Source organism: Notamacropus eugenii, chromosome 4 (assembly GCF_028372415.1).
Source record: "Notamacropus eugenii isolate mMacEug1 chromosome 4, mMacEug1.pri_v2, whole genome shotgun sequence".
NCBI classification, from domain to species: Eukaryota; Metazoa; Chordata; class Mammalia; order Diprotodontia; family Macropodidae; genus Notamacropus; species Notamacropus eugenii.
This window is the reverse complement of record NC_092875.1, coordinates 90385666-90412574: the sequence shown is the minus strand read 5'-3', so window position 1 is coordinate 90412574 and position 26909 is coordinate 90385666. Positions and strand designations below refer to the sequence as shown.

Here is a 26909-nt window from a genome sequence, read left to right as displayed (position 1 = left end):
TCGACATTAACCTCCTGGCTAATCCTCACACTAGATACTCCATCTCCCATCCATGGGAGAGCCATGAAATGAGCCACATTTCAAGAGGATTGTAGGATTTGGAGCTAGAAATTATCTGATCCAACCCACTCATTTTACAGTGGGGGAAAATGAGACCTAAAGAGGTTCAGGGGCTTGAACAAGGCCATGCAGCCAGTCAGCCACAGAGCCAGAAGTGGAATGCAGATCTTCTAACACCAAATCTACCACCTTTTCATCTATATCAGGCCATCTCTCCTATACACTCCTTCTCTTGACCCTCAACAAACCCTATACTCACTGAGAGGCCCCCTAAAATAGCTGCCTATCCCAACAGGGACCAGCTAGGACCAGTAAGATTGGTCACTGTTCACTAGCCCTATCGCGCCCTCCAGTCCTCTCAGCGATCCCATTCTTGTAAATCTCATCTTGTAGTCAGGACCCTTAGAGAAATGGAGACTCACTTTGTTTGCCAGTCAGGGTGATGTTCGCATGAAGCATGGGCCATGCCATGGACAGCAGAAGTCCGAAGAACAACTTCATTTCTCCCAGCAGCGTGGCACCTGCCCTACAGGGAAAACCAGTATGATAACCTGTGAGGGTTTGACTTAGAAGCCAGCACTGACTTTAGTTGTTTTATACCATCCTATTCTACCCTGTCCCGTGCAAATAGGATATTTGTAAAGCACTTTGTAGGTGTTTAATAAATGCCTGTTCCTTTCCTCTTCTCCTTGTCCTATACTGCAGTCATCTCATCCCCATGCTATCCCATAAGCTCCAACATAACCAAGTTCAACTTAAACAACTATTTAAGAACCTATAGGTATTTGCCCCTCTTGTTGGGGGTTGGGGCTACATAGATACATATGGGAGAGATTCTGTCCTCAAGAAGACTGCAACATAATTATATGATGGTAGAGAGGCAGTGTAATGGGAAAATGTATGCCATATGTCCCCCAAAAGCCATAATACAGAGAGTGGAATCCAGGGATTTTTTTAGAGGTAGAAGAGACCTCAGAAAAGGGTTTTTTAGTATCACACCTTTGGCACTCCAATGAAATCTGCAGACCCCTCCTCGGAGGAATGATTTTAAACACATAAAATACAGGATTACCAAAGAAAACAATTATAGTGAAATACAATTATCAAAATATTCTTTTAAAAGTTCTTGGATCCCAGTTTAAGAGCACTTGTCTTAAAGATCATCTAAATCTACAATCCTCACTTTACAGATAAGGAAACTGAGGCCTAGACAGAGGGGAAGTCTTATTGGCCAAGGTGAGATTCAAATCCAGGTTTTCTGAGTGACTTCAGGGCAAAGACAAAGAGTGCTATGAGAAATCTAAGGAAGGAGACATCACGCTCTCAGAGGAGCTGAGTAAGCCTTGGGAAGCAGTGTGTGAAAGGCCAGAGCCTAGCCCTATGAAGACAAATGTGTTTCTTACCTGGGAGAAGAAAACTTTCTTCTTTCTCCCCTTCCCCCCACCCCAGACTGAGGTTTTCCCAAGGACACACCTTGTATCATCTCACAAACATTAGGTCCTAAGGGGAAAACTAGCTGTTTCCCTCTCCTGGGTTGGAAGTAGGCATCACCCATTGCCAAGAGACCCTGTTCATAGGACTGTAGCATTAACAGTTGGAAGGGACTTTAGAGACACTTCTCATTTTCCAGATGAGGAAACTGAGGCTCAGTAGGACAAAGAGACTTGTCCAAGATCGCAGAGCTATTGGAATGGGGAAGTATCAATCAATAAGCATTTATAAGCAGCATGGTAAAGTGGGAAAGATGCTTTCAGGAGGTCAGTAAACCTAGATTCAAACTTTGGCTTTGCACCTTACTACCCATGTGACTTTAAACAAGGCACTTGGCCTATTTCTGGTTCTCTGTTCCCTCCCCTGGAAAAGGAGAAAATTAGAGAAGATGATCTCCAATAATCCATCAACAAGCATTTATTAAGTACCTACTATGTGCTAGGCAACAGTACTACAAAGCTATGAACTAAACAGTTCCTGCACTGAAGTTGTCAATGAGCACTTATTAGGCACCTACTATGTGTAAGACACCTGAACTACAAAGGCAGGAACTAAACAGTTCCTCCACTGAAGTTATCTAGGAGCATTTATTAAGCACCTACTATGTGCCAGGCACCGGAACTACAAAGGTAGGAACAAAACAATTGCACCATTGCAGCTGTCAATGAGCATTTATTAGGCACCTACTATGTGCCATGCCTGGTCCTGCGGTGGAGACCGCATGTGCACATATAATTGGCAGCCAAATTCATACTACATAAATAAACCCAGGATGGCGGAGGAGGATGGGAGGCTCCAGCAGGGGGCTGGGGCGGAGGGGCATCAGGGAAGGCAGCCTGTAGCAGGTGGCCTTCCAGCTGGGCCGTAAAGGAAACAAAGTTACAAAGAAGCGATCCAGCTCTAAATCCTCCAAGTGGAGGAGCCCTGAATCTGGCCCAGGTCCGCCACCTCCCGACGCAGGCCCTGACAGTAGCTCCAAGTCCCAAGACCCGGTCCGGGGTGAACCTGGCCACGCCCTGTCCGGGTCCCTCGGAAGGGCTCGGCCCGGAGGTCGGCTGGGGGTCCTGCAGGGCTGGCTCTGGGCTGGGGAGTCCGGGCCCCAGGGCCTTTACCTGGTGGGATCTGGCTCGCCAAATTCTCCCCAGCTCCCCCTATCGGTCCTCCCGAGTCTCAGCCCAGCTTCTAGAAGGATCCAGGGGCTCCGCGTGTCTGCTCCTCCTCCGGAGGCCAGCGGGGGGCAGCAGAGAGGGCAGAGTCTGGCAAGCATCCAGGCTCTGGTCCCGCCCCCTGACTGACCCAGAGAGGTGGCACGCGGTGATAGGTCCTCTGCTTCCAGTTCGTCAGCAAGCAAATCCTTCAAAATGCATTCATTAACGTGCCTCTGATCCATTAGCAAGCATTTATTAAGTACCTGCTGGGTACTGGGCACTGTGCCGGATGCAGGGGGTATACGTACAGAATGAAACGATCCCTCCTTCCACCAAGGGAGCCCAGTACTCAGCCACTGCCGTGTTCCTAGATGGTAGAACTTACTTGCTTTCCACATCTACTGGCAGCTAAAGTGAATTTGTGCCTAAATTACAGAGGTCCTGGCAGCTGCTTCAAGGGCCCAGGATCTTGACTTCCCTCATGAACGTGGATCCTCACTCCTCAATGTTTTTTAGCAGGTCCCAGGGTCATAGATCCAGTGCTGGAAGGGCTCTAGGAGATGATCCATTATATAGAGGGGGAAAACAGTTGTTCCAAGATCAGATTCCAACTCGGTCATCTACCTCCAAATTCAGGTCTCTTTCCACCACACCAGGTTGTGAGCTCTTGTCCTTGTTATAGGATTATTATCATATTAAATTTATCCCAGTGTTAGGATCTCACAGGGTCCTAATTCGGTCATTCTATGTGTTCACCACCCCTCCAAGCTTCTTGTCACTTTTGGTCCATAAATAGCCTTCAGGGCATCTTGAAAGTGCTTCGGATTGTTACTATCAACATAAAACTGAATTTCTTCTGCCTTCTTACTGAGCCATCTCTCTCAGCTCTGCTTGTACTTTGCTTTTGATGGTATTAAATGCTGCCTTCTTAGAGATGGATGAACTATCCTGCTAGTAAATCCTGTGGTGTTCTTGGTTTTTGTTTAACAGCTTCTGAATTTCCCTATCATTTTTGTCAAACCAGTCTTTATGTTTTCAAATATTTTGGCCAAGATGAATAAATGCAATTATTAAGGAGGAGCATGGGGGGGAGTGGCAATAGTTGTCCCAGTTCCTCAGCCCTCTAAGGTGTGCCAAGGCAGAGGTATTAAATAAAGGTTTAACAACTGGCTCTGGGGGGGGGGGGGGTAAAGTATCTTTGACATATTTTTAAATTTAATCTGCTTTATGAAAATATTTTTCAACACTTTCTTAAGTCTAGACAATTAAACAAATAACAAATCAAGCCCTGACTTATAGTATTTTCTGATTTGAGGGTTATAGATGCTCCAGCTGAAAATTTAACAATCAACTGGAGGATCTTTTTGAGATGGCCTCCAGAACATTCCCATATGGAGGACAAGAAGGAAGGTGATGAAGAAAGTTGGCCTCAAGGGCTGAAAAAGATGGTGCTTTGGGCTCAGAGGGCAGAACTCCATGTCTCCTAACTCCTACTTTAGCTGTGTGACCCTGGGAAAGTCCTTTCCCTTTTTTGGGCCTCAGTTTCTTCCTCTGTAAAATGAGGCAGTCGGACTAGAGACTCTCTAATAGGATTCCCAGGTCTAAACCTCAGGACACTGGGAAATTCTTGGCCATCCCCTGTGATCCCCAGGATCTGTCCCAAGGCATGATAGACTTGGTCCAGCAGTGCTGCCAGAGTCAGAAATGAAGAAAAGTCAGAAAGCAGGAACTATCTAAAGAGATGTATGTGAATGCACAAATTGTTCACCAACTAACTTAGACTTTTTGAAAGATACGTACAGTGGCTAATGTGCAAATATGTTAATATCATATATATTGCCTTCTCAAGGAAAGGGGTAGGGTGACAGGAGGGAGGTAGCTTGCAGAGATCTGATGTGTAACACTGCATTTGAAACTCAAAATTTTTTGAAATGGATGCTATTTGGGCTGCTAGGTGGCACAGTGGATGGAGTGCCAAACCTGGAGTCAGGAGGACCTGAGTTCAAATTTGACCTTTGACATTTACTAGCTTGTTTGACCTTGAGAAAGTCACTTAACCTTGATTGCCTTGAAAAAATAAAGAACATTATTGCTATCTATTTTCTGAGAGAGAGAACGTTTGAATTCTGAGTGCAAATTGAAGCATGATTTTCTCATTTTATTTTTCTTGCTTTTTTGGTGACATGGCCATTGAAATAGCCCAGGCATGGGGTAATGAGTGTCCATACTAGGGAAGGACTAGGTGTGAGAGTTATATAATAGATATTGTGAAGGGAGAAACAACCAGATTTGACAACAGATTAGATATCTGGAGTGAGAGAGATGCTCTCACCATAATGATGAAGCCACTGGAAACCATACTTTATGACTATTAAAGGGACTTGAGAAGCTTATCATAAAGAGGAGGAGATTGGTGGTTGGAGGGGAAAGGGAGGATGATAAATATTTCCAAGTATTTGGAGGGCTGTAACAATAAAAAGGGATTGCATTTGTTTTGGTGGACCTCAGATGCCAGAACTGGGCACAGGGGATGGAAATTTCATAGATGATGACTTAGGCTGAATGCAGAGAAACGCTTCCTAGGAATACAAGCTACTCACAAAGAGAATGGATGGTACGACCTGCCAAGGTGGTTTGCCTGTCCCTGATAGCTTTAAGCAGGGGATGGATGATCATTTGTCAGGAATGTAATTGAGGGGAGTCTTTGGCCAGGTTCAGGTTGGAATCAGTGACCCCTGAAGGCCTTTCTACCTCAAAGATTATGAGTTTATGTGAGTGAATCTTACCCCCTTCACATTCACATCACAGACTCAGAATGGCTCAGCAAATAGCTCAGTAAAGAGAGTGCCAGACTTGGCATTGGACACGTAGGTTGCAATCCCATCTGACTCCTAACTAATATGGGATTATTAACGAGCTTTCTAGGCTCATTACTTTAATATTATCTTTGGCTTTTCATCCTCCTTCATAGTCTCATTTTCCCATATATTCAGTCAGATGCCAAATTTTGTCGTTTCTACTTGCACAACATCGCCCCCCTCTGACCCCTTCTCTCTACTCATACAGCTGCCATCTCGGTTCAGACTGTCCTCACTTGTCACCTGGATTATTGCACCAGCCTCTGGACTGGTCCACCCTGCCAGAAGCCTCTCAACACTCTACTTCATGTGACACAAGGCTGCCAAAGTGGTTGTTCTTGAATGCCTCCAGCAACTTCCTGAGGTCTCCAGGATAAAATATAAACTCTTCCGTTTTGTTTTGAAAGCCCTCTCTCCTCAGAGCAGAGTCAGGGACTAAGGTAATATGTTAGATTACAGTCAGATAGTGTCTCCATCAGATGCTGGTCCAAAAGGAGGGAAGGAAGTATGGAAAGAGGGAAGGAGGGAAAGAAGGAAGGAAGGAAGGAAGGAAGGAAGGAAGGAAGGAAGGAAGGAAGGAAGGAAGGAAGGAAGGAAGGAAGGAAGGAAGGAAAGAAGGAAGGAAGGAAGGAAGGAAGGAAAGAAGGAAGGAAGGAAGGAAGGAAGGAAGGAAGGAAGGAAGGAAGGAAGGAAGGAAGGAAGGAAGGAAGGAGAGAAGGGAAAAAATTGCAAAAAAAATCCGATTACTTTTTTTTACAGGTTCAGCCTAATTATCCACCCTGGAATTAAACTAAGTGAATAAAGAACCCCTGTTCTCCAGACTTTGATAAGCAGTTAGATGGACAACGCACTGTGTGTCCATCACTACCTACATCTCAGACAGACACTGTCTAGGGACCCAGCATCAAATAGGGAAAACAAAACAAGGTGAATTTCCTTTGGGAAACTGAGTCGTGTTTTCTATGAATTCCAGTCTTCCTGAAACAAAGGTCTCTCTTTAAACAACTCTTTTGGCAGGGATGCTGCATGGCCGCCAGTCAGGGACCATCGAGTCACTCAGGAGTGGAAGGTCACCCAAAGGACAGTGGAGAGGCCTGCTGTTAGGCATGAATCTGCAACATATTATCAGCCATGAAACATACAAGGGTGCCATCCGAGGACCATTTGATTAGAAAAAACATGGGTTTTCCACATGCTGAAGAATATCGGTATGTGTTCTGAGATCCAAAATATCAACAGAACCAGGGGGAGACTCCTTCCACATACCCAGCAAGTTGAGAGGGCACCCCTCCACATGGAGAATTGATCAGAGGATGCCAGAGATTCATAGGATGAAAGAGAGTGGATGCACTGTGATCTGTATCACAGAAGTGAACGTCTACATTAAAGAGGTCACAGATTCGCCTAAGCAATAAAAATTTACTAGAGTAAAAAAGGCAGACAGCTAAGTGGAGCAATGAATAAACCCCCTCCACCCTGAAGTTAGGAGAACCTGAGTTCAAATCTAGCCTCAGGCCCTTAATAGCTGTGTGACTGGGCAAGTGACTGGATCGCTTCTCAGAATGAGGTTTTTAAATGCATAAAATAAAGGACATAGGATTACAAAAGAAACCAATTATATTGAAATAAAGATGTAATTTTTTCCCATCTAAATTCACAAACCCCTGATATCTTGGTTTGTGGGCCTCAGGGTAAGAACTGCCAGATTCTAAGGTCCCTCCCAGCCCTGACACTGCACTAAGGTCCCAAATGTATCCTTTGGTCTGAGGCCCCTTGGCTCTCAGGGCCCTCTGGCTAACTCCACCCCCATGCCCCAGTCTATCGTGGGTAAGGACCCTTCCAGCTAACTTTCCCAGCTCTCCATGTGCTCAGACTAAGGGGGGGGGGGGTGAGGAAACCACGCCCAGGACCAGATGCAGGAAGCTGTGCCTTCGAGGAGGAACCCAGGGAGCTGCACCAGGATCGAAGGTGTCACAGAAACAGGCAGAACACAGTGCTCAGGTATGGCTGGACCGGTTCTGGTTCTGGCAGCACCACTGGACCCAGTCTATTGTGGACTCTGGCAGGCCTAAGCGGGGGAAGGGATGGCCAAGAACTTCCTGGGACCCTGAGGGTTAGAGCTGAGAATCCCATTAGAGAGTCTCTAGTCCAACCCCCTCATTTTACAGAGGAGGAAACTGAGGCCCAGAGAAGGTAATGAACTTGCCAAGGGTCACACAGCTAAAGTAAGAGGTAGGAGAGGTGGACCTCCACCCAAATCCCCATCTCTTTCAGCCTTTGAGGCCCACTTTTCGTCACCACTTTCTTTCCTATTCTCCATCTGTGGATGTGCTGGGGCAACTGAAAAAGACTTTCAAGAGCCAATTGTTAAATTTTCAGTGGAATCATTTAAACCCCACAAATCAGAAAATACAACAAATCAGGGCTCAATTTATAGTTTTTTTTAAATTGTCTAGACTTAAGAAAGTGGAGGAGAATATCTTCAAAACGCAGATTAAATTTAAAAATGTGTTGTGGCTACATTGATTTTTTAGAAAGCCAGTTGTTAAATATTTTTTTAAAACCACTGCCTTGGTATACCTTCTAGGGCAGAGGAACTAGGCCTGCTGCTGCCACTTCCTTCTACCCCCTCCACTCTGGTACCCCTCCTCAAGAACTTTGAAGGTTTGCAAAGCCTGCTCTTTAATCTTCACAATCCTGTGAGGTAAGTGCTTACAAGTAATAACATTTTTGGGGGGGGATGGGCAAAGTTAGACAAAATTATGATGTCATCAGGGTAGTAAATCCCCGGTGTAGAAACTACCCTTCAACAATGCAGATGGCCGCTTCGCTGCAGCTGAGGGTCTTAGAGAATTGGCCTGAGCTACTAAGACACTAAGTGACTTTTCACATAGGCTGTATGTATCAGAAACAAGCGAGAATCCAACTTTTCCAGACTCCCAGGCCAGTCCTCTCCCCGCTAAGGCCTGCTGCCTCTCATTCCCATTTTACAGATGAGGACACCGAGGTACAAGGAAGTCCGATGACTTGCCAATGGATGTCAGACACAGAAGTAGAACTCAGCTTTTTGCTGACTTCAGCACTATTTCCAGGAGACTGCTTTTATGTTCTGAGATCCATTTGGGCCCTAGCGATTTTTGGTCCCATAATCCCATTTTATGACCACCCCCTGCTTTTAGAAATGACAGTTCTGAACAATTACAGACCACTGGACATCTCTGTAAAATAAAGCCGGAAACTCCTCTACCTTTCCGTCCAGAGCTCACCTCACTAGCCGAGTAGCAGGAACACCCACCCTCCCTGGCAGCACCCTCCCCTTTTGTCTTCCCTTTTCCACAGCTGGGCTGCCTAGGGCCTGTGAAGGCTGATGTGGCTCCTACCACTAGGAGGAGGTGGGATGGAAGCCTACCAGGCCTTCCCATCTTGGATGCCTCTGTACCCTCCAGACACTGGCACTGCCATCTGACCTTCTAATGAAACCTAAGGGCCCCTGAACCTTTCCTGACACTGTACCTTTGGGCATTATTTTCCCATGTAGAGTGTGAGTGTTGTAGAAGTACAGGCTGTCTTAATGCTTCTGTTTGTGTGCCTAGCACTTCGTGCAGAGCTCATGCATATAAGTGTTTATTAATAGTCTTTCTTTCTTCCTCCCTCACTTATTTCCTTCTTCCTTCTTTCCTTCCTCCCTCTCTCCCTTGTTCTTCCTCTCCCTCCTTCCTTCCCTTATTTCATTCCCTCCTTCCATCTTTTGCTTCCTCCCTCCTTTCTCTCCTTTCTTTCTTTCCTTCTTTCTCTCTCTCTCTTTCTCTCTTTCTTTTTCTCTTTCTCTCTTCCTCTTTTTCTCTTTCTTTCCCTCATTCTTTTTTCTTTCTTTCTCTCTTTCTCTTTTTCTTTCTTTCTTTTTCTCTTTCTTTCTCTTTCTTCTCTTTCTTTCTTTCTCTCTCTTTTTCTTTCTTTCTCTCTTTTTCTTTCTTTCTTTCTCTTTCTTTCCCTCTTCCTTCCTTTCTTTCTCACTTTCTTTCTCTCTTTCTTTTTTTCTTTCTTTCTTTCCCTCTTTCTTTCTTTTTTCTTTTTCTTTCTCTTTCTTTCCCTCTTTCTCTTTTTCTCTTTCTCTCTTTCTCTCTCTTTCTTTCCCTCTTTCTTTCTTTCTTTCTTTCTCTCTCTTTTTCTTTCTTTCTCTATTTTTCTTTCTTTCTCTCTCTTTCTTTCCCTCTTCCTTCCTTTCTTTTTTTCTCTCTTTCTTTCTCTCTCTTTTTCTTTCTTTCTCTCTTTCTTTCTGTCTCTTTCTTTCTCTTTTTCTCTTTCTTTTTCTTTCCCTCTTTCTTTCTTTCTTTTTTCTTTCTCTCTCTCTCTTTCTTTCTCTCTTTCTTTCTCTCTTTCTTTATCTGTCTTTCTTTCCTTTTTCCTCTCTCTCTCTCTCTCCATCCCCAGGTTGAACTACAGGAAAAATGAAGGTTTTCCTGAGCATCCTCGTATTTGTGGTCCTATCTTACAGCAAGAGTGAAACCCCTTCATATACAGACATCAACATAACACATTCCTATAATGATTCTTGGAATTATAATGTGACAGAAACTGAGATGACAACAGTTCCAGGTCAGGTCAAGGGCAGGGGAGGGGGGTGGTTGGGGAAGGGGGTTGAACCTTGTAAGAGTAGACTGGACCTGGGTGTCATAGGGAAAGCAGGAGGAGGAATTCACCAGGTGCAACCCTGGGAAATCTCAGGAGCTCAGACCTTCCAAACTGCCAAACTGAGGAAAGTCTTCCTCGGACTTCCTCCAGCCCAAATGGTTCTTACTTCCTAGCTAATAATCGCACCCATTCCTATAGCAGCCTGCTGTTGAAAAAAACTCCTTCCTCACAACTGTTCTGTAGAGGGATAATGGATGGTACTTGACCACTGATTGGCCATAGAGGGTAAGGATGAGGGAGACAAGACAGATATTCAGAAATTCTTTGAGGCTATGTGCCTGGGTGACTGAAAAGATTATGATGTCCTCAGCAGAAGCAGGAAGTTTGAATCGGGAGTATGTTTCATGGGAAAATAATAAGATGTACTCAAGTATATTGGAAAGAATATTGGATTCTAAGCCATAAGTCTGAATCTGCTACTTACTACCTTACAACCAAGGATAAAATATGCAAAAATACAGTTATGTAACCTACCTATGGTCCAGTTCCATCATCTTGGGCAAGTTATTCAAAATCTCAGCATTTGTTTCTCAGCTTTTTGACTAGATGGCCTCCCAGGACCCTTCCAGTCCTTAATTCTGTGATCTCTGCTCAATCAATCAAGCTCAGGACTTGAGTAGTTTAAAAAAAAAGAGAGAGAGAGAGAGTATTGAACCAGAGGACATCTAAAGGCCATCTTAACTTTAAATTTCATGAATTCTTAGTATCACCTAAGACCTTCCTTTTTTCAGAGCAGGAAACTGATTTTCCAAGAATTAAACCAATAATTAGGGTCATAAACAAAACTAGACTAGAACCCAGAATCACAGAATTTCTGAGTTGGAAAAGAACTCAGCAACTATCCAATCCAATATATCCATGCAACATAACCCCCCCTCACTAGAGTGTACAAAATAAACGGTCATCTGGCTGTTGCTCAAAGACCCTTAGCGAAGGGGAACCCACTGCCTCCCAAGGAAGCTCATGGGGGGGGGGGGGGGCAGTGTTAGGAAAAATGTTAGGAAATATTTTTCAAGTTGTCAAGCCTCAACTGGGCTCTTTGCATCTTCCACTCATTGCCCCTAGTTCCTTCCTCTTTGGCCCTCTTGAGCCAAACAGAGCAACAACTCTTAACCTTAACTGTCCACATGAAAATTCTTCATATACTTGGAAGCAGCTGTCTTGTCCCCCGTTTTTTTCCTTGTCCATGGGGGTACACATCCACACTCCCATCTATCAATATTCACTAGAGTCCAGGATCCTTTCTCTTAACTGTCTCTCCTTCCCCTTCCAATACCTGAAGAGAAGCCCTTTCCCATCTTTTGTGCAAAACCAAGGCAACAAGCAGCCTGGGAAAGGGGGAGCAAGAGGGGGAGGGATTTGGGAAAGTTAAGTTCTTTGATTCCTTTTCTTTTGGCCCATCCCTTGTAACTTAAAGTAGGACTTTGTACACAATAGGCTAAAACATGTTTACTTTGGATCAAAAGAGGAAAAACTCTAGCAGTCATAAAAATGCTTCAAACACATTCTTTAATGGTAATATTTGTACTTCCTCCTTTCCTGGAACTTAATGAGCACTAAATAAATGCTCAGGTAGCTAGGTGGCACAGTAGATGGAGGATAGGGCCTGGAGTCAGAAAGACCTGAGTTCAAATCCAGCCTCAGATACCAACTGTGTGACCTTGGGCAAGTCACTTAACTGTGTTTGTCACAGTTTCCTTATCTGTAAAATGAGCTGGGGAAGGGCATGGCAACCACTCTACTACTTTTGCTAAACAAACCCCAAATGGGGTCATGAAGAGGAGGACACAACTGAAAATGACTGAACAACAACAAATAAGTGCTCATTGGCTGGTTGACTGGCCTCCCAGGGCTATCACCAGGCAAGCACTTAAGAAAGTGAGTGGTATGCTAATAAACATTTAACAACCAGCTCTCTGTAAAAAGAAAAAAAATTGTACCCTTGAGGCAATTTTAATTTACATTAATAACATTTTTCCCATCACTTTCTTAAGTGACAGAGGATTCTTAAATAATAAATCAAGCCCTAATTTGTAGTGCTTACTGATTTCTGGAGTGTAAATGTTCACACTGGAAATTTAGCAGTTGCTTCTCTCGGATGAGCTGCCTCCCATAGAACCTTGCTTTAAGACTTGAAAATGGGCACTGTCAAAATATAAAGAGATTACTATTACAGGTGTAAAAGGATAACTTAGGGAAAGAGACTTGGATTTAGAGTTGGAAGACCTAGGTTCAAATATTGACTGTCACATACAAGCTGTGTGGCCTTGGCCAAGTTCTCTCTCTCTCTCTCTCTCTCTCTCTCTCTCTCTCTCTCTCTCTCTCTCTCTCTCCCTCTCTCTGTCTGACTTGATTTCCTTCCCTGTAGAATGGGGATGATAATATCAGCATCAGTTTCAGCACCAATTAGCCATTATTATCACCTTTTTCATCATCACTGAAAACTGAAGAAAGAAACGAAGTTTGGGGAGATTGAGGTGGAGAAGGGGAACCTTATATTAGAATCAGAAAGTCTTGCTTGGGTAGGTCAAGTCATTTTTTCAAATGGAATAGCTGATTTTTTCAAAGTTTTCTCATGGCAATCATGAGGGGCCATAGATAAAACACCTTGCAAAACTTAAAAGCCCTAAGAAGTAATTTATTAAAATTTTTAATCTCATTCTTGTCATATTTTTTGATGTAGTTCAGATGGGAAAAGCCTTGGGACAACTCTTTACCCTGTTTTTATTCCATAACAAGTAGTATTCTGAGGACCATTGCACAGATGAGTCAAATAACTGCTTTGTGTAATGGAATGAGTAGCTCATTCTATGTTGGGGTCATTGAAAGCATCTTGAGGATGACAATGGTCATTATTACTATTATTTTCTCCCATTCTAAACATTTTACTGGGATCTCAATAGAAATGTTATTATTGGAAAAGAAATTATTCTCATCTCATCCAATGGAATTCAGATAGAAGCCATCCTGGACCAGTAATACATGTATAATATTTAGAGGTTTGTGGAGCATTTGGCATGTGTTACCTCTGATTTGATTCTCTAAATATCCCCACGGGGTAGAAACTATTGGTATTTCTATTTTACAGATGAGGAAACTGATAAAGAGAAAGTAAGTGACTTGCCCAGGGTTACACCACTGCTAGGTGTCTGAGACAGGATTCCGATGCTGGTCTTCCTGATCTCAATGTTGGTGCTCTATCCCTTATGCCATACTCTCCAGCTAGTATTTCATATTTAATTTTTTAGCAGACTATTACACAGGTGGATGAAATAACTGTTTTTTGTAATTGAGTAAAATTATTTGAATGGTAACTTTTGCAGATTTACTGAAGGCATTCTTATTGCTCAGTTGTGAGGACTGAGGACATAAGACCTCATTTGGGATTTTCTTGGCAAAGATACTGAAGTGGTTTGCCATTTCCCTCTTGAGCTCATTTTATATATGAGAAAACTGAGGCAATTAGAGGTCCAGGGCCACACAGCTAGTAAGTGTCTGAGGCTGGATTGTTTTGAACTCAGGAAGATGAGTCCTCCTAACTCTATCCACTGTGCCACCTAGCTAACCTGGAGTCAAGAAGACCAGAATTCCAATCCAGCCTTAGACATTGACTAGTTGTATCACGCAGGAAGGTCACCTGACTTGTTTGCTTCTCTTTCTTTAACTGTAAAATGGAGATAATAGCACCTACCTCCCAAAGTTGTCCCTTCCCTTGTCTTCTGTCAGACTGTGTAAGATACTGAGCATCTGGTATCTTATTCTACTTTCCAGGTCAGGCCTCATGAGATACTCAAATAGAGCGGACTTTTTGCAGAGATGTGAGGTCTGGTTACCACCACTGCCTTGCATAATACTCTACATTAATCTTTAAGCCCTGACTCATTAAGATAACCCTTCTGAACTTCACGGTGGCAATGCCCTGGTTCTGAATGGTCATCCTAGGTCAAGGGGTGTTTTCTGTGGAATTATTTAGCTCTTGTTCAATGGATCAGTTTGGTGATCAGGTTACCTGTGTGTTCTAGTCGGTACACCCTAACTTCTGTCTGAGGATAGGACCAGGGAGTTTGAGGAAGAGGGGTCAGTCCAATTGCTTGATATGTTGACCAGACAACATTGACATCAATAGGTATTGTCGATATTTATATATATGTAGACACACACATATATATATATCCATACAATATTATATATTTATAATTTATATACATACAATATTTATATATATACAATATACGATAAATATGATATATGTATAATAATTGTATATATTGTAAAATATACACTTTACCATGAGAAAGTAATTTTCTTAGTTGTTTAGGTTGTGCACACAGTGAGACAAGACAATTAACCAGGTAGAGTCAGTTGGAAATTAAGATCCCAGGATGTCTGTTGTCCTCTGTCTCTGCATATCAAGATAAGAAAAATCTCACCACTGGTTGTAGGCATCCTGTCATAAACAGGTCAGCAAAGTTGCTGACGCAGGAAAGGGCATTTTTAGAGCAAAACAAAGCAGTCTGATTGATTAGTTCAGGCTTTGGCTCTTATTAAAAGTCCAAAAGTGATATTAAATGTTATCAGTATTGTCGATCGGAAAGTTTGATTAAAAAAGGCAAGCAGGCTGAATGCATGTTGTTTATTCCCTTAAAGCTGTCAGTTACATGGCCATGAAGCCAGAGAAGGAAATCTCTGGCTGAGTGTTACGGGAATGACCAGGCTTAAATCTGTTTTAGGACAGTCCCAGGGTGTCTGTGTCCCTCAGATTTATGGTCTCTATATGTGTTTAACTATACCATGAGAAAGGAATTTCTTAATTGGATAGGTTGTAAATACAATCAGATAACAGAGTTGACAGTTTCAATTGAAATTACAACCCAGGATATCTGTTTTCTTTACCATTAACATGCCATAACATAGTATATGTCCACAGAATATTAAGATATGGAAAAGTCCCATTATTCAGGATAGTGTCTCAGGTTAAGGGTCTCATATAGAATGCTAAGTCAGCCCCATCTGGCCTTGTTGACATAAGAAGAGGTATTCTCTGAGTTTTCTTCAGAAAACAGAGACTGTTAGGTCCAGGCTCTTCTTCTGATTGATTAATTCAAGCTCTGGCCCCTATTAAAGTCCAAAAATGATATTCAGCGATTATCAGTATATATAAGAGAAATCCTGGGCCGATGGATGGTAGCCTCAGAGGGAAAGACACTAGCAGCTGAGGGACCAGAGGGACAGAAAAGCCCTCCTTAGAAGGTGGCATGTAACCTGAGTCTTGAGGGAAACGATGTGTTCTGAGTGGTTAAGGTCTCAGAAGCCAGGTGACACAGTTTGGCCCTTGAGATCTTGGCACAGCCTTTGCCTTACCTGCCCTTGATAGGCAGTCTTGCAGATCTGAGAAATATAGCCATGGACAGGAGGTGGTGTATCCCAAGACAGAAATGAGAAGTCAAGAATCATTCTGGGACTCAGAACCTGAACAACAAGAAAAATGCTGGTTCCCTCAAGAGACAGAAGTCATCGGAAAGAGGCATGGCTTTGGAGGGAAAGAGAACAAGATCTGTTTCAGACATACCCATGGGGCATCTAGTTTAAAGTAGGCAATAGGCAATGGCTGAAACTCGGGAGAGATACTGAGGACTAGATACATATATCTGGGAGTGAAGGGCCAAGGGAAAGCTTGTCCTCAGAGCATGCGTGGTGAACTCTGCCTCTTGACAAACCACATGGCAAGGCCCTGTCTGTAAGTATGTGATGAGGTGTAATAGAGGTCCCTGCCCTCCCCTGAAGAGCATGCACAGTTATTCTATTTTATTCCTGATTGCTCTCTTGTTGAAGAAGGGGTCTTTGTATTGGCTGCTGAGCCAGATTTGCATCCAAAATGTACTAGAAGTGAGTCCTCTCTGTCTTCTTTGTCTGGCTGTATTTGAGTGTGGAGTCAAGAACCACTGTAAGCCTTCAGATGGGAAGACTCATTCATTTGTTAAACACCTAGTATGAGGAGCCTCCAGGTAGGAAGAGTAGTTGTTGGTGTCAGGATCCTGTTGCACCCAATCCCCATCCTTTAGTGCTGCTATGTAGCTCATATAAATTCCGGGAACCCTTACCTCACTTCCTATTCTTTCAGGTGAGTTCAGTTACTGTCAGAGGGCTGCAAATGACATCACCATCAGAGTTCTAAGGGTATCCCTCAGTAGCATTTAGGTTCCTCACTAATATTATTTGCTCAATCCAACATTCTAGAATGTACTTAAAAATCTGGGGATCTAGGTTTAAAGAACCCTGAGGGATCTAGAGTGGAATGCAGCAGATAGAGAGGCATTCAGATGGGATGAATGAGATAGGAAACTAGATATTTTCTCTGATCCTCAAGACCTATCAAACTTCTCCAAAACAGGATTTATGGGTAAAAGACAAAGTGATTTCAGCTGTCTCCATAGTCTAAGACTCTAAGAACCCAACCAATTAATTTCAATTAGCTTTTACAAAGGGATATTTACTGAGAAGATATAGTAAGAAAAGAAGTCCCCTATACCAACGGTCTCAGTATCTGGGGAGAATGAACTCAAACTTAGGTTTTACTGCAAAATATTCCTTCCCATCAATGTCACTTTCTTATGTGTCATAGATGATAGGCAAAAAACAGGTTCAAAAAATGGATTCAATCCACTCCCTGGAGTGGGTCTCATGAAGTTAACTTCCCAAGGTTGTATCAGCAGCAAATTCTGATGTAAACTCCCATAGTGTAAAGCAGAGCTTTTGTTAAGAAAAAAAAACAATCTTGGGTGGAAGCAAGATTACACTTGCATAGAAATTATCATTAAAACCATGGAAGCTGATGAGGTCAGTATGTGAATAGCACATTTTAACATCAGTTCTCTGGACTCATGGATGCTCAATACATCGACCAAAGTTTTTAAATCTTTCAAAGTTATTTTTGTTCACATTCAGTCATGTCTCGCTCTCCATGACCCTATTTGGAGTTTTTGTGGCAAAGATACTAGAGCGGTTTGCCATTTCCTTCTCCAGCTCATTTTACAGATGACGAAACTGAGGCAAACAGGGTTCAGTGACTTGCCCAGGGTCACACAGCTAGTAAGTGTCCAAGGCTGGATTTGAACTCATGAAGATGAATCTTCCTGACTCCAGGTCTGGTGCTTTATGCACTATGGCGCCTCCTAGCTGCCCTTACATTGTTCTTCCCAAATAAGTTGTACTCCTGACTTTATTCACTTCCTTTCATATTTGTTCAAATATCTTCCAAAGTTTCTTCAACATCATAGCATTTCTTAGAATATAATAAGATTTCATTAATCCGTATGTCATAATTTATTCAGTCATTCACCAATTGATGGGCACCCCTTTGATTCCAGGTTTTGTTATAACAACAAAAAAACCTACTAAAAATATTTTGCACATATGAGTCTCTTCTTTCCTCTTTCTTGAGATAGATATAATAGTGGTATCATTATACACACACACACACACACACACACACACATATATACATATACCTATGTGTGTTTGTGTGTATACACATACACATTTTAATGATTTTAAGAGGGACAGTTCCAAATTATGTTTAATTCATAATTTGATCAATGATACACCCATTTTCCTGTAATCACCCCACCAATTTTCATTTCATCTTTGTCAGTCTGTTCCATGTGAGGTGAAACATCAAAGTTGCTTTAATTTTGTATTTCTCCAGTTATTAATGTTTTGGAGCATTTTTTCCACATGGCTATTGTAAACTCGGATTTCTTCCCTTGAGAAGAATGCTTCTTCATATCCTTTTTTTGAATTTTTTTATTTTATCTAATGGAGAATGACTTTTTATAAATTTGAATCCACTCTTCATATAGATCTTGGCTTTCAGGCCATTATTAGAGAAACTTGCTACAAAGATTTTTTTTCCCATTTAATGTTTTATCTTCTTATATCAACTGCATGGATTTTGTTTTAGCAAAACCTTTTCAATTTTTATATTTAAAAATTGTCTATTTTTATTTTATTTGTCCTCTGTTTCCCTTGTCTGGTCATGAACACTTTCTCTATCCATTATTAGAAAATATATTTTCTTCCTGGTTCCTCAAATTTATCATGTGACCTTTTATATCTAGGTAATTTGGAGCTTCTTATGCTAGGCAGTGTGAGATGTTAGTCTAAGCCTAATTTTTTTCAGGCTATTTGGTGGCAAATTCTTTTGAGCCAAAAGCAGAGCCAAGGAGTGAATCATGGCTGGCCTAGGGTCCTTCCTCAAATGAAAGATCTTGTCACATCTCCCTGCCCCTTTGCAGTCCAGATGCACACAATCCTGGTTGGAGGAACTAGGTCTAGGCCCATCTTACGTCTGTTACCATTGTCTCTGGCTGAGTTGTTGCATGGGTCCTGGTGCAGTTTCCTTTGGCAGTCCAGGTCCTATACTCCTGCTTCAGTCTTCAGGAAGATGAATTCTCTCAGACTTTTCCTCCAGCATAACCCCAGGTCTGGAAGTCCAATGACATCAGGACTTATTTCCTAGTGCAATCCTAGATGGGATGGAGGTACTCACTAGTGTTTCTCTGGTTTCTTGATTCCCTGCTTCTTTGTTACTGTACCTTACCATTCTTGACGTATTTTTTGGGAGAGGTGGTAGGAAACTTTCAAGTCACCACCTTAGGTCAGAAGGCTCAACCCCTTCATTTTGCAGAAGTAGAAACTGAGACCCTAAGAGAGGCAGTGATTTGGTCAACAACACATAATTAGTCACTGGTAGAACTAGGATTTAAATGGGGGGTTCCTTATCTTTCCATGAAATTCCACTACCTCCCTCAACACTCAAGTCACAGTATTTTGCCCAGATTCAATTGTTTGTTTACTAGTCATGCTATGGGGTATGAGGTTTAGCAGAGACAGCCCCAGTCTTACTGTCAGGAGAACTAGGATTGTAGGATTTGGGATTCCAAACTGGGACGGGCCTTAGAGATCACCTGGTCTGGTTCCCTCTTTTTAAATTTTTAAAATATAAGTGAGAAACGAGGGAGACTCACTTTCCCAAAATTAAATCCTGGTTGATGACTCCAAACGTAGAGCTTTTCCCCTTTCATCACCACATGGGCCCTAATTTAATATTTGCTAGCAGAGTGACCACAGGCAAATCAAACCACCTCCCTGAGTCTCACTTTCTCCATCTGTAAAATGGAGACTCATGCATTTTATTATACAACTCATGCACTCCCTACTTCTCCTCAGGGTTGTGGTGAGGAAGATTCCACAGCAAATTGTAAAGCACCACAGACATGAGTACTTTTATTATCTTTGTTACTGCCATGGGGTGGATACCTTAGTTGTTCAGTCGGGTGATGTTTCCAGCAGGAGGACGAGAGTAGATATTGAATTAATGGAAATGCCCAGCTTCCTGCCTAATGGGCTACAAGCTCACTCTCTGTACTTTCCTTACAGCGAAGCCACTCAGATGTCACGTGTGCAGTATTGATTACCTGTGTGAAGCTCCAAAATCATGCCAGCTGAAGGACAAGTTCTGCGTGATTGTGATAAATGGTAAAAACCCCCAGCATCTTCTTACCACCCTCTTGGTTATTCCTGGCTTGTCCTTGTTCTGTCCTTGCCAAATGTCACAGTTTTTGCGTGGTGCTGAGGAAATCCATCCGGACAAAAGTTCACGGATTCTAGGCAATCGCCAAACCTTGATATAAGAAGGCCTTCATAACATAGGGTGACATTGAGAGAATGGGGCAATAGGAAGAATGAGGGATCCTCTGGAGCCAGAGAACTTGGGCCTGGGTCCATGATCTGGTACTTCTGAGCAAATTACATAATCTCTATAGACTTCACTGTCCTCACCTAGAAAATAAGGAGATTGTATTTAGTGACTTCTCATTCTTTTATAGCTCTAAATTAGGATGCTAAGTCTTTATATATAGAATCATGGAGTTTTCTACCCAGAATGAACCTTAAAACACAGAATACAGAATGCTGGGGCTAGAGAGAAACTTATTAACATGAACTGCCTTAGCAGGGAGACAGATTAGAGACTCTCTAATCTAAATCTTTCATTTTACAAATGAGGCAATTGAGGTGCAGAGGTTAAGTGATTTAGCAAAAATCGAGTCAGTACCTAGGGATTTAAATTAAGGTTCTGCTGCATCTAGTGCTTTTTCCAGGAAGATGGTCCTTTCTTCAAAGGAACCTTCACTCCCTTTTAGAAATGCTTATTTAAAAACAAAACAAAACCTATCTTCTACAAGACTAGGTGATGCCTAAACTTTCCAATCTAATATTTAGATCAAGTTTCCCAGATCCGTTGATCTTTCATAATCATCTCTAGGCTGAGGAGGCTCATGCTTCCTCATCAAAACTCCAGGAACAGATGGCACAATGGATAGAGTGCTGGACCTGGAGTATGGAAGATCTGAATTCAAATCCAGTCTCAGACACTCCCTAGCTGTGGGACTTTGAGCAAATCACTTAACCCCTGTTTGCCTCAGTTTCCTCAACTGTAAAATTAGGATAATAATAAGATCAAATGAGATAATATTTGTAAAAAAAAAAAAATAGCACTTAGCTTAGTGCCTGGCACACAAGTCCATGCTATATAAATACTTATTCTTTCCCTTCCTTGACTCATGGACACCTAATAAAAATAGCATGTCTCATTTTCTTAATAATTTCTCCAAGGTGAGTTCAAATTTATCCTTCTAAGCATAGTGGGCATGGCTAGCTGGTCCATGCTTCAATTTCTTGCTCATTCTCAGCCAATCAACAAATCTCCTGGTTGGATGGTAGGTCTTTGGTTTTTCTCGTTAATGGCTTTCCTAATTAATTTCCCTTTCTACCTACCAAGAGAAAACCCACCATTTAAAAAAAACCAGAACTAGACAACATTTCTCATCTCCTCAAAAAAAACCCAGAATAATTCTATCCCATCCAATGTTCACCCACAAGATTAAAAAAGAAAAAAGGTTTCCTTATAATTCCCCATCCTATCTCCCCACCCTTTTTTTGCCTTTACCTCCACCTTTCTCTTTTCATGATCCTGTCCCCATGGTTCAGTAGAAACATCTCTGGTCTGTAAATGAAAGAACCTAGATCCAAATTTGGCCCATGTCCCCTCTGCTACCAGTGTGGCCTTGAGCAAGAAGCATTCTATATTCTGTGTTTTAAAGTCCCTTTCAGGTAAAAAACTCTATGATTCTATGTAAAAAGACTTAGCCTCCTAATTTAGAGCTGAAAAAGACCTGAAAGGTCATCTAATACAAGCCCTCATATGGGCCTCAGTGTCCTCATCTGAAAAAGGAGGACTTTGGATTAGATGACCTAGAATATCTTCTGGGTCTAAATCCATAATCCTAGAGATGACAGGAATCTGATGATCTATGATCCTAGGATCTTTTCTCTCTGATGTATTTGGTTTAACCACATATCACTGAAAATGAATGACAGAACCAGGTCCTTCACAGGTCCTGTTCCTAGCTGTCTGTTCGTGTGTGTGTGTGTGTGTGTGTGTGTGTGTGTGTGTGTGTGTGTGTGTGTGTGTGTGTGTTGGGTCTGTAAACATGAGAGCATGCTATGGCATATATCAATGTAGTGGGATAAGAATCAGTGCATGTGTGTGTATCTGTGGATGTCTCAGAGTGTGTACGTAGTATAGAAGAACGTCTGCAAGAGTTGTGTGAACATGAATAAAGGGAATATAAGGCAGAGACTGACCAGTAGACATGTGTATTAGTGAAGCAATGTTTGCTCCTAGGCAATAGATGGGTTTGGAAAGAGCCTCCTACCAGAAGAACTGGGCAAAGGACCAGCTCCCAGGGAGCAACCAATTCATAGAATCCTAGATTACCAGAGTTATGAAGAGAACATCTTAAGCCTCATTTTACAGATTAGGAAACAGAGTCCCACAGATGCTAAGAATTTTGCCCAAGATCACACATTCAGTCATAGCAACCAAGATCTTGTGACCATAGGTCCAGCCTTTACTCATTCAACACTTGCTGATAGCATAGAGTGTGCGCAGAAAAAAAGCTTAGATAAGATGTGGTCCCTTATTTCATGGATCTTTTCTAGTCATGTAATCTCCTGATTGGAAACGGTTAGTTATTGAGTCTGGTGCTCTCATTTGACAGACAAGAGAACTAAAGTCCAGAGAGAAAAGGGAAGTGAGTTGCCCCAGATCACAGAGTCAGTTCATTTATTTTACCAGAAATTTACCCCAGTTGCCATAAGGAGCAATAATAATTAGAAGAAAATAATCAGAAGTAGTCAAGTCATACAGGACTGAAAAGAAAACAAGGGGCTTCTCTCCTTTCCTCTTTATCCTTCCCTTTCCCTTGTCTCTCCTTCCTCCCTCTCTGTTCCCAATTTCTTTGCTCTCTCCATGACCCATGGTGTAGCTCCTCCATTCATCATTAACATTCAACATTAAAAATCTCCAGAGTTTCTATGACTCAACTAAATGAATCCCCTAGGGACCCATTTTCTGGTAGCCACATCCAGTCTCAGCCTCCAATACAGACATCCAAAGTCTCTATCCAAAGCCCATTCTAATGAGCATGCCCTGGTAGAGCGTACCACTATGCTAGCAGTGACTTTGAGAGCCCAGGATCTATACCAGGTGCCCAGGAGGAAAATTCAAGGAAAGTCTCTCTCCACCTCTCAGGCTAATTCATCAATGAAACTCATTAAATGGTCCTAGAAGTCATACATTCCATGTTGGAAACATTTTTCTTAGCCTGGCACTTTTCACAATTTCAAGAAAAGTCTAGACCAACAGTGGTAATTTGAAAATACAGGGATCACTTATTTCTCTAGGAATAATCTTCCAATGGGGAGATATAGTCCGGAATCACCAAATTTCAATAGAAACTTAAAATAGGAGACATGGTGGCAAAAAGCAGTGATCTGTGCTCAGAGGGGAAAGGAGATTCTGCTATCTGCTAGAAATTCTCTTTTCTCCCAAGACGGGGCTTGGCACTTATCTCAGGTCTGCCCAACAACAATTTTATAGTTGATCTCCACCAACTGCGACTCAAGAACAAGATGAGCTCGCGACCATCTTGGAGAAGGTCACCAGGGGTTTTAGTGAAAAGTTATTAACAATGCCACTGTGACATGATGTCAGTTAGGGCAATGTTATACGGGCTGTGACTAGAAAGTGGAAAGAACACAAAGCTCCCAGATGAGAGGCTTGTGTTTGAAGGTCAGTCAAGTCTGCCCACTAACCCACCATGTGACCTTGGATAAGTCTTTGTCCTTCTCTGAGCCTCAGTTTCCATCATTGTCAAATGAGGAGATTGGACTAAATTATTTCTGAAGTTACTTCCAACTCTGGCATTCTGTGTTCAAAGACCCTGAGAGAACTACAGTGGAACGTAATGAATAGAGAGGCATTGAGATGGAATGAATAAGATAGAACACAATGAATAAGATATTTTCACGAATCCTCAAGACCAATCAAACTTTTTCCAAAATAGGATTTATGGATAAGAGGCAGAGTGATGTTAGCTGTCTCCATGATCTAGAACTCCAAGAACCCAAATGAAATGACAGTTCAATGAACTAACAACAGAGAAGGCAAATAGTCTTTCATTTCTAATGGGTTTACTCAGCACTCCTCTCCCACTGCCCACCACATGCTTGGCAGCAGAGTTGTAAAGGTGAACTATGGGCTTGCAACAGAATTCAACTCAAAGCCCTATATTCCTTCCATGCTGTGGAAACCCACATGGCAAAAATTGGTTCCAGCTGCATCCCCAGAACACAGCAGCCCTTGATACCACAACAGACCTCAGTCAGACAATGGCAGAACCGAGGGAACTGGGATAGGGCAATTGTCTATAGTTCAGAGGCACTCCACTAAGCCAGTGTAGCCCATCATCCAGCTGGGGTCACTTCTGCCCTCCCAGATGTCATTTGATAGAGGAGAGGAAAATGTGAATCACCCAGTGTCAACAGAGGCTGAGATCACTTTGAGGGTCAGGTCCCAGGGAAACCACACTCAAAGAAGAAAGAGTCAGAAAGTAAGAAACTGCGGAATATAAGAGGAAAAAGCTGAAATTACAAATCTCAGGAGGAAGAAAACTTAATTGAGCCCTTAAGCAGAAGTAGATAAACCAAAGGAAAGATTAATAACAGAAGGGGAAATGGCCCCCAGGTCAGGATAAAAAAACCCAGATATCTATGAATAAATATTTCAAGATAAAAGACAATAAATTAATATCTGATGAGGCAGAGGAACCTGTGGATTTCCAAGAAAGCATGGAACTACAGCAGATTATTCCTGAATGTCTTTAAAAAGAAGTAAAAATTTTAAAATCAAAATCTATGACCTACATAGCAGAGATAATTGGCAGAACAAAAAAATTTGAATTTATAGTAGCAAGTCTCACCAAAGAAAAAGAGGAGAGAATAACTCTAAGATAGAATTTGGGTATGCAAATGCATATAAGTGAAGGATAATTTGGAAGGAAAGAAGCAAAAAGCAATTAACATTAAAAGAAAATATGATCTCCGTACAAGCGTAACATCTTAATCTTGAAGACAAGGTGTGTAGAGACAATTTAAGGATTATAGGTTTCCTAGAAGAACATGATAAGTCAAACAGCCTGAACACTATAATGCAAGAAATACTACAAGAAAAATTCTTAGAACTTCTGAATCCAGAAAACAAATGGCCAGTTAAAAGAATCTACAAACTGCCTCCCAAAAAAATCCTATGATGAAAATTCCAAGACAATTAGTGGTTGAATTTAGCAGTTCCACTGATAGCGAATTTTACAAGCTGACCATGGGAAAGACCTTCAATCATTCAAATTATTCCTAGAAAGATAAACAGACCCCAAAAACTATTAGATTTTCAAATGGTCCAGACAACAGAATACAAGAGTAAACACACAGTAACCAAGGATAATCACAATAATAAAATGGCAGAAAAACCATTAAGATAAGTCTAAATGCACAAAGGAGACCAGAATAAAAGCAGGTGATAAACAGAAGAGATGAGAAACATGACTGAGAGAAGGCCAGCTATGGAGTCAGAAAGCCGTAAATTAAAGTTCTGCTTCTGGCACGTCCTAGATTCATGATCACAAGGCAAGTCACATAATTTATAAGTGCCCCCAGACAATTATATAAGCTAGATGTTACAAGTAAGTGGTTGACTGGTATCAATATAGAGAATTTCTATGCTGGAAGTTCTCTCACATCAGTGAAATCAAAGGTACACACACACAAAACACACACACACACACACACACACACACACACACACACAGGATCTTTCTACCTCTGATGCTATATTTTAAACTCCTTTAAAATTCTGATATCTTCTGAAGACTCTCCCAGCCCTGAGAGGTTATGTTCTATGTTCTAAAGTCTCTGGCATCTCTTTCATTTTTTTTCTGAGGTCCCTTTCAACTCTGAAATTTTGTACCCTAAGGTCTGCTCCAGGCCAAACCTTCTCTGTTTGTCTCATTTCATTCTCAGAGTCTTCCATCTTAAGGTTCTTCCAGCTCTGACATTCTGCATTATGTGTTCTAATATACTAGGTTACCCAATCTCTCCCAACTCAGGTGTTCTCAAATTTTATCAGTGCTTACTGTAGTGGGCAGTCTCTCCTTACATTAAAAAGTTGTCAATCATTGGGGGTTTGAGGAAAGACAAAAACAGAGTTCCTTTCCTCATGGAGTCTGTATTTTAATGGAGGAAAACAACATGCAAACAACCAGTACAGACAAGATATACATATATATATATATACATATATATGTATACATATGATATAATATATATGATATATGATACATAAGATATATGATATATAAGATATATCTGTATGGTATATATAGGTTAAATTAGAGGTAGGATCTATGGGAAGCACTAACTTTGAGAGAGACAGGTACCTTGCATAAGGTAGAATATGAGCTAAGTTGTGAAGAAAACCAAGGGGGGGGGGGAACCAAGCGGGGAGGGGTGGAGAACCAAAGAGGAAGAATATTTCAGGCATAGAATAAATAAAGGGAAATATCCTGTGAGTTGAGTAAAGGAGAAGTAGCTGAGTACAGATTGGGGAGTATAGCGTAAGAAGACTGGAAAGGTAGAAGAGGGCCACATTGTAAAAAGGTTGGCTTTCAAAAGTCAAACAGAGGATTTTGTATTGATCCTAAAGGTAATAAGTGGGTCTAGAAATTGCTTTATATGTGTAGAAAGATGTCATTTCTATATTAAAACTGTTGAATTCTAAACACGATTTTAATTTTTTTCTTTTCCCTTTTATGGTCAAGTGGATGATCTAATGACGTCTATATTCAAGTATTGTTCAGAAGTCTGTCCCTTCACTAAGAATCTTAGAGGACGAGAATACCGAAGTTATTATACCGGCTGCTGTGTTACCGACTTATGCAACTTTCAAAAGATAGGGAAAGGACACAAGCTGGGAGCCAATATTGCAGCGGTAGCAATGGCATTAGTGGCATGTTTCACTGGGGTCTTCCAGATTGGACTGTGATATGTTGAGATAAAGGTCTGGCCCTCCCTAAAGACTCTGTCCATGTACTGCTCCCCATCCAGCATTAAGAAATCTTCAACCATGTCTTCTCTGATTCTCCCTAGCCTCAGAATGCCAATACATAAGCATACATAACTAAATAAAATGCTATATATCATG

At 41.8% G+C, this 26909-nt stretch overlaps 1 protein-coding gene and 1 long non-coding RNA gene across 5 annotated transcripts in view; one reads left to right on the top strand and one right to left on the bottom strand.

The window, feature by feature from the left end:
• LOC140500359 (glycosyl-phosphatidylinositol-anchored molecule-like protein) overlaps window positions 1–14077 on the bottom strand; it is a 27480-nt gene extending 13403 nt beyond the window's left edge. Inside the window, exons 1-4 of one of the 4 annotated variants that reach the window (XM_072602874.1) lie at window positions 13941–14077; window positions 12294–12394; window positions 10724–10860; window positions 483–586 (exon numbers count right to left, since the gene is read on the bottom strand). In XM_072602874.1, the coding sequence (XP_072458975.1) occupies window positions 483–586; window positions 10724–10743 (124 nt within the window). In that variant the 5' untranslated portion in view covers window positions 10744–10860; window positions 12294–12394; window positions 13941–14077. Of the gene's footprint in view, window positions 1–482; window positions 587–2663; window positions 2815–10723; window positions 10861–12293; window positions 12395–13940 lie in introns of those variants that run through there. The other 3 variants (XM_072602873.1, XM_072602876.1, XM_072602877.1) reach the window with 3 other exon arrangements.
• On the top strand, window positions 7441–26909 carry LOC140500378 (uncharacterized). The gene is made up of 5 exons (XR_011965708.1): window positions 7441–7558; window positions 8145–8261; window positions 9989–10153; window positions 19688–19786; window positions 26527–26909. It is a non-coding gene; the product is annotated as an uncharacterized lncRNA (long non-coding RNA).